At 34.8% G+C, this 8,568-nt stretch overlaps 1 protein-coding gene across 3 annotated transcripts in view; it reads left to right on the top strand.

The window, feature by feature from the left end:
• The first annotated feature begins 1,045 nt into the window (after positions 1 to 1,045).
• LOC140778148 (AT-hook motif nuclear-localized protein 14-like) overlaps positions 1,046 to 8,568 on the top strand; it is a 30,508-nt gene continuing 22,985 nt past the window's right edge. For all 3 annotated transcript variants that reach the window (XM_073122735.1, XM_073122729.1, XM_073122743.1), the window contains exons 1-3: positions 1,046 to 1,499; positions 4,305 to 4,357; positions 7,017 to 7,148. In XM_073122735.1, coding sequence (XP_072978836.1) covers positions 1,100 to 1,499; positions 4,305 to 4,357; positions 7,017 to 7,148 — 585 coding nt within the window. In that variant the 5' untranslated portion in view covers positions 1,046 to 1,099. The remainder of the gene's footprint in view (positions 1,500 to 4,304; positions 4,358 to 7,016; positions 7,149 to 8,568) is intronic.

Below are 8,568 nucleotides of genomic sequence, written 5' to 3'. Positions count from 1 at the left end.
TGTTGGTAAGCTGACTACTAAGGTTGGCTGGTTAGTGCTTTTGAGTCTACTAGTTGCTCTAAAAATTAAGCTGTCACTCTAGAAGATGTTGTCAGGATGGCTCCCTATCATTCACTGCATAGCTCCACAATATTATACTTGCTCATAGTTATATTTAGCCTTTTGCTTCATACAAATGGAGATTGTGGGCCATTTGTTGGTCTCTTGCTCGACTAGGGAGCTATGGCATGCGTTAGAATAACACTTTTATCTTAGGTTTGAGGATTGGTGGTGCCATAGCGATTGGCTACTAGAAGGTGGATATCTAGAAAAGGAAGTTGCTACTATGCTGCATTGTACTATTGCATGGCATATGGCAATTATAGAAAGCCCGTAATGATATTTTATTCTCTGCAAAAAATATGACCATAAATTAAATCCTCTATAGGTTGCATGCCATGACCTTAAAAGAGGCCATGCTAAAGATTAATTACGATGACACCTTCCTGAACTCCTTTTCCTTGACTGGTCTATGTTTCGTTGTGTGTAATTCTCTTGTAATACCTGTTCAGATGGGAGCTACCTTGACTACTTTGGATGATTTGTTCATTAATTGTTGAAGCGATTGCTCTTTTATTGCTCTCTCTCATGCCCGGGACCATAACTTTGTGATCTTTACTGGTGGAACCCGACTCCGAGGTTCAAATTAATATCATCGACTACAAGTTTGCAGCCTCATAGAATTGCAAACACCTTTGTTTCAATATCCTTCACATCTTGAGCTATTTCTCCTCTATATTGTTTTTTCTATTGTTTTACGACTAGCAACCAATGCTGATTATCTGGCAAAGATGGGGCAGTCTAAGAGTTGTTCTACTATTTGGGTATTGTTTACCCCTCTCGGTTTATACGAAATTTTGTATAGCAATGCACCAAGTATTTCTTTAAATTTATTTATTTTTGGGCCGTCTTTTTGGTGGTTAACGGAGTTTCTTTTCTAACAAAAAAAGAAAAATTAAAATAAAGGAAGAAAATTCCCCATCCCAAATACCACATCTCCCTCCATTCCCTCGTCCCGCGTGTGCGTGCGCTTTTTCGTGCCAGCCCCGCTCGACTCCAAATGGACGGGGACGACTATAACGCCCTCCCTCCGTCCTTCTACCAACACCATCGTCACCTCGCCCACTACCACGGCGGCGGCGCCTCCTCCGTTTCTTCCTCCGCCGCCTCCAGGGACGGGATGTTCTCCGCGGCTCCTCCCTCTTCTGCCCCCGAGGGCGGTCCCGTCCTTCTCCCCAATTCCGTCAGCGGCGGCCGGTCTTCCTCCCCGTTCGCCACTCCTGCTCCTTCCGAAACCATCAAGAGGAAGAGGGGTAGGCCGAGGAAGTATGGAGTATCACCGTCCCCTATTAGTCCCTCTGCTTCGTCTCTGAAGAAGGGATCACCGACGGCTCTCTCTTCTTCTAAAAAGAAGGAAGCCTCATCCTTGTACACCAAGAAATCTCAGATTGCAGCGTTAGGTTAGTAGTTTTGCATGCATGTCATAGATGTGGACTTAATCTTAAACCCTGCATTGTTATGTTTGTTGGTTGAGTTACGTTTGGAGCTCTTATTCTCGACGTTGCGCGTGATCTGCTTTATTTTCTTGCATTTTGCCTGATCTTTTTATTTAAGAATCGAAGAACATGCTGAAGGTTATTAATTCCAGGCGACCATTTTGTTTGTTGTGATGGGTTTGACATAATAAATTATATTTTTGGGCCCTCTTAAGAGTTTGTATTGGTTCTCATCATTGAGTTGATTCTGGTGTTTCCTTCATCTACATGTCTAGTCCTTTGTTTCAGTAATTTCTTTTTAATTAAATTTTCTCGTTCTGTTTGTGCTTTGGTGGTGAAAGAACACAATTAAGGATAGAGATTTTGGACTGTCATTTGCTTAATTTTGTTGGTTTTTGTTATTATGCTGTCTCCTTGAATATTCTTTCCTACTTACCTGTTGGTTTTTTTTTTCTAAAAATGACATGATGTGACTTCTTTATTTTTGGATACAGAATAGGGTAATGGTATTGTTTGGTGTGATGGCTATTACTTGTCTTTGGTGGTTTTAGTATATTCTACTTTCTTCTTTTCGGTTCTTACTACTTTGTTTTCTTCTTTTCGGTTCTTACTAATTTGTTTTTCTTTTTTCAAATTGATTACTGCTGCCTAGCTGATGAGCAATTGACTGTAGGAAGGATCTTCTAACTGTTTGCTCTACATATTGATTGTTGTAGGATGAGAGAATTTAGAGCTAAAACCTGTTTGCTTTTTTTCATATTATAAATATAAACGAACTTTGTGCTAATCAATAGTTCTAGTCCACTGCTAGTTGTGGATTTTTTTTCCTTATCATGAGGTACAAGAGATGATGGACCATAATAATGAGAAGACAGAAAATTGTTGTTAAGGAGATAATGGAGCAAGAAAAATAAAGAAGGTGGCTGAGTGATTTTTCTTTTTTCCATTTGTATCATGAAGCTGAAACATTTACATTCTGCAAGGCATGCCATGTAGGAGTTTTCATACTTTTATTAGTTTTTATGGGTCTTAAATTAGTTTCCAACATGATTTTAAGAGTATAAAGTCATATCAATCTTCTTTTATGGTAATAAAAAAGTACAATAATTGTTTATTGCAAGTATTTATAGAAAGCGAAGGAATAGCAGCAACCTCATTAATAAGGAATAATTATTGAAGCAACATTTCTTTAAATTCCTAGATTTTATATTTTAGAATGGATGAGAGGACTCATAATTTACTAGGGATGATATGTGGAAGAGTTTGTTATAGGCCAGAATAATGAATATTAATATCAACAGAAGTAAAGGGGTAGCAACTATAGAGAGAAAATTATGTGAGACTGGATTAGGAAGGTTTCGACATTACTAGAACGCCACATACTACTCCAATATGAGGGAGTGATTTTTTTGAAGTATAAGGTTCCTTAACAGGAAGGTAAGGCCAAAGGGTAGCAACCATTGGCAAATTAGTATGGAAAGACAACATAGCACTTAATTTGCCACAAATGCTTGGAGTGAATAGATATGAGCAGTGGAAAGGATTCAAATACCTAACATCAATTAGTTAGGAGTAAATGCTTGGTTGTTGTTTTTGTTGTAGACTAAATGCCAAGGTGATAGAAGATGATGATCTTAGGCAAATATAGCCTAAAGTTACGAGATTTATATTTCCTTTCTTCCTTAGCTGGCACAACTGCAATAGCAGCTTACTGACATTGACATAACAAATCCTCTCCTTTCCTTTCCCCTTAGCCCTTGAATCCCAACTCTCCTTCCCTTTCATTCTCTTCCTTCCTTAAAAAGATTTATCTTTCTCTTTCATTGGCAAAGAATAAAGCATGGAGGGATGCATTGACACGCTTCCACCTATTGAATAGTGAGAGGTTTTTCCCTCTTAGTAAGAAATCACTTATTTTGGTTTTATGTACTCGGCTGATTGGTGCTAGTGAGTTTTTTTTCTTCCTTCATCTATTCATTTTCTTTAGCATGGTTTACCATGCCGTGCATGAGCTGTGCTAAGTAGCAACTACTATGATGATTGTTGTTGTCCGCCTATAATTAGTATCCCTGTACTACTAGTAATGGGCCTGTGACACGACATGTGCCACTTGGCATGAACTGAAGTTCATTTTACTATTTTTCATCATATGGAGGATCTTTTATATGATGCATGGTTGCTACTGGCTTTCAATTGTACTGCTTATGCAGTTCTTTGAAGCACTATATCTTGCTTGTTGTTTACTTTTCATTAGTACTTCTGAAATTCATTTATTTAGGAATAATGTGTGCACAATATCTTATTCTGTCTGACTTGTATGGTGATGTGTTTGAAGGATTTAAAATTGATGGCTCTGTTACACTCATCTTTAGAAGGGGCATCATGAGAACCTTTGGTTGTGCTAACTTTTTCTTTTTTGCCTTTTTTTCTTCTGAATTTGTTGGCAAAACTATCTCAACATGACTCAAACCTTCTAATCTGCTTAATTAATACATATGCTGAAAATTTCTCAGCTTCGTAAACTAAACTAAGCATGTTGTGCAAAAGTCCCCAATATGATGACACTGGCCTATGCTAAAAGTTTGTTTAGCATGCCTTTGTATGATTGTATTGCTCCATAAGGGCCTTTAAAACCAGCATTTGAATGACATATACAGAATACAGACATTTTGAACTGTATGATATTCCCCTTTCTTGAGTGACATTTCAGCTGGCTTTAGAAAATAAGATTTCTACTGTGGCTTATGCACAATCATTATGCAAGTGCAGGAAATGCAGGGCAAGGGTTTACACCACATGTAATCGCAATTGCAGATGGAGAAGTATGTTATTTACTTTAATAAGTGCTATAATAGTATAATCCGTTGGTCCAATTAAGAATATCCAGTCTGAAATTGTTCTGTATTTTTATTTATTTTTCCACAAGAATGAGAAACTGTGGAGGAATTTTTGTTTGTTTATAACTGGTGGTATGGAAATTAAAATTAGAGTCTTCATTTGTGATAATTTCTCCTTTCGAAAGTTAGATCAAGTCCTTTCACTTGCACATTGTTCTCATGATAATAATTTAATGATTATTGTTGATTTAAGTGGCTATAAATTTGTGGCTATCATATTGGTGGAATTTGAAATCAAATTCAAGAAATCATCTTAGAGAATAGCCACTACTTCTAGGAGAAGGCTAGGCCAGAGGACATATCTGGTGTAATAATCATTTTGTACACAATGTCCTTGTGGCAGCATGCCAAACCAATTTTTAAAAGATAGGCAGTTATGATCATTATTGGTTTATTACAACATAAAATTTGGAGAATAATAAACTTTTATTTAGCAAATAACAGGTGTAACATGGATATTTATATGAACGTCATTTTATAAATTATAAATAGATCATGTTGTTGCATAGTTCAACACAATGTTAACACTTTTTATTTATCAAGTAACAGGCTAACACCTGTAGCATGGGAATTTGTAGGAACATAGACATAGAATATTACAAATGCATCATTGTGTAGTTCTACCTTGATATTTGAGTTGCCATACAGAAATTTTTTTGTTGCAATTTATTATTCAAGATGATAACAAATGTATTTGAAGTGCTGGAAATTTTACTGGCTTAATCTATTTGCTTGCCATGTTTATTTTTTCACATATATAACCCTTGACTGAAACAAGAGAATAAGGGCAGTTAGTAATACAAGTCTAATTATGTGCAATCTATGGTATGGATTTCCTGCCTTGACCAAAATCTCTCTTGCTTTAGGTCCCATGACCATTTCCCCTGCTCTAACACCATAAAAACTCAAGTATCTGATATTACTCATACTTTATAAGCTCAAAATTAATTCTACCTCATATGGGTCACACCTTGTCATGATTTTGCTACTTAAAAGTTAGGATGCAACAATGAAATGATAATCCAAATATTTTAATTCATTTCCTAATAAAATAACTGTAGAATAATCTTTAGGCACTTCACTCTAGTGCATATTATTTATACTCTAGTATTAGCAAACAGTTTGATTCAGTGCTGTCATTGTATTGAAATTACTGAAACCATGGCTTGCCCTAAACTGACATAATAGCACAATAAAGCTACGAACTTGCATGACTTAAACACAAGGATGACAGCTATGAAGCACGGATACTTTGTTTGCCTCTTCGTACCAGTATTCGATATGTATCGGATACGGCAGGAGGAGTATCTGAATTAAAAGAAATTATTTTTAATTTTCCGAAATGGCTCCGATAAGGCGGGATACGGCTCCGATACATTTCTTGATTATCCAATCCTTTTTCCTTTTTCTTTTTGTTTTAAAAGATGATATAAAACATATACTTTATATCTATATATAATTATCTAATCCTTCATGATACTTTAAGACTTTGTTTTTTTGATAATGAATTAAACATATAACTTGAAACCTACCTAAAGATCCAAATTAGTTGTATACTAATAGTTGAATTAAATTTCAATGTTTTGCTAATATTTTGAGTTTAATATCAGTTTCTATTATAATATTATTCTAATGTTTTAGGCATGTAGATATTCAATATATAGCTTTCTTTCCTTTTATCTTATCATTTATGGGATAATTATTTTTTATCATATGTTATATTAGTTGAAAAATTGAAAATATATTATTTATTTATTTATTAGCATATTTATGCCGTATCCGTATTTAAGAATTTATTGTATCCTCATATGCCGCATTTGTATCCATGCTCCACAGGACGACAGTGTTTGCGGGTGTTTCATTTGCTGACATGGTGTCGTCTTGGTTAGAATGTATTGTGCCAATAAGCCACTAGCATGACCAATAGAGGCAACACTTGGATCCGTGAATGAAACATTAAAGAACTAGATCATATTAACATGTAGCTTTGGTACCACAAGATCAAAAGATAATAAGTTATCGATTTAAATTAAGAATTACGAAATGAAGCTTTTCCAGAGGACAATCAATAAGTAGACTACTGAAGTTTATCTGTACCAATTAGACCCTGTGATTGTCCACCTTGAGATCTGATAAATGCTTGGAATTCTTTAGCATTTCTCAGTACCATTCTCTTTGTGAAATTATTAGTCAAGAATTTCAGTCATACCTTTTTCTCATTCTCTCTATACTGAATTAATTGTTTCCCTCTTCAAATTGTTGAATTTACTCTTTCTCATGTTTCATGCCCTAGATATTTGTTTGTGCTAGATTACTATGTTATCTGCAGTCTACATTGATCTCAGCTTATAGCTTGTTACAATCATATTCTACTTGCTACTCCTGCATTTTATGTATGAATACTATATGCCTAAATTGGAAATGAGTGTGCGTTTGGATTCTCATCTATCTATTTGTAAATTAAAAATAGCTCTTAAAGCTTTAGTGTGCTGACTTTCCCGTTTATGTGTTTTTCATTATAAGTTAGAGTTGGCCCTTCTCTAATACCATTCATTAACATCTGGCATGTAATGTCTCTGAGAAGGATGTGGCCCAGAAAATTATGTCATTTATGCAACATGGCGATCGTGCACTTTGTATTATCTCTGCATCAGGTTCTATTTCAAATGCATCTCTGCATCAGCCAGCAGTCTATGGGGGTTATGTAAGTTATCAGGTTGGCTGCTCCTAAACCATTTTTCTTTTCTGTTTTCTGTAATACTGCAAACTGCAATCAGATTGTTTCTCAGTAGATCTTGGTCTTAATTTGTTAACATTGCAGCCTCTCCAAATTGTGTCCTGCTTCAGAAATTATTAATTCTACAGTTTGAATATGTCTTGTATAGTGGACAGAGGCTATCCTTTAACACCTTTAGAATTCTAACCCGTGAGCTGCCTTAGAATTTCAAAATGTATAGTAATGCTTTCTTTTTGTCTTTTATTGGTTTGCATGGCCATATATTCTTTCCTTCCATTGTTTTTACTTGAACCATTTCTTTCTTAATAGCATCATGTTGATGATTTATATATTTTCTTCTACCTTTAATTAGGACTATAGGAATATGATGAATCGACCTTTTAATTGGTATTTCATTTCACATCATTGTACATTAATATGTAGTGTTTTGATAAAAATTTCTATTTTTTCATCACATTAAGAAAAGACTTATATACATGTATATGAGGTATATTATCCCTCAGTCAACATAAGTTATTATACATCAACACCCCCTCAAACACACGGAGTTTATTTAAAATGTAATATGTCCATTTATTGCACTCAAGTCCACGTTTTGAATCCATCAAAATATCTCAACTCTGAAATAAGGGAGACTGTTAAATATAAAATATAAAAACTACCATTCTTTAATAGCCGACGCTAATGGGGTCAAGAAGTGGACTTATGAGTGGAGATTTTATATTTTAATTTGTTAGAGAACGATTGTTTTTATATTATATATATTAAATTCCTTTACTTCAAAGCTGAGACATTTTAATGGATCCAAGAAATTGACCATTAAATTGGGTGGGCTATCAGAAAATAGTGATTTTTGTATTATATTTTTAACCCTCCCTCTTATTTTGGGATTGAGACATTTTAAAGAGCACAAGAAGTGGACTTGATTTAAATGGGTGAAGGTTTTATATCCTAAATGATACATAAATTTGTCAGAATCTGAATTTAGGTTATTTCTCTAATATCATGTTACAATAAAATTCTCTATCTTCTATCTCGTCAATGAAAGACCTGTATACGTGTAGATGAGGTATATTATCCCTCACTCATAACATAAGTTATTATACATCAATATGTAGATTAGGCTCCATTAGTTCCTGAATGTTAAAGTGCGATCTTATACTTAACATTTATGAAAAGAGATGCAATACTATTTGATGTTCAGTTCTGCTTATGACCTCTTTATTTTTTGGAACTTAGTATGGGGGGGCGGATTCCACTTCTATTAGACTTTCATAATGTCCGTAAAGTTTGGGCACCAATATTTGAGCTGAATTCTTACATTTGCTAGCTCATGGTCGTTCAGAAAATGTTTGGTTTGGATGAATGTACTTTTTATGTTGGGCTAGATAAGTTACTA

This window comes from Typha angustifolia, chromosome 3 (genome assembly GCF_048772165.1).
Source record: "Typha angustifolia cultivar Huaian chromosome 3, ASM4877216v1, whole genome shotgun sequence".
Lineage (NCBI taxonomy): Eukaryota > Viridiplantae > Streptophyta > Magnoliopsida > Poales > Typhaceae > Typha > Typha angustifolia.
This window is presented reverse-complemented; position numbering and strand designations above follow the sequence as displayed.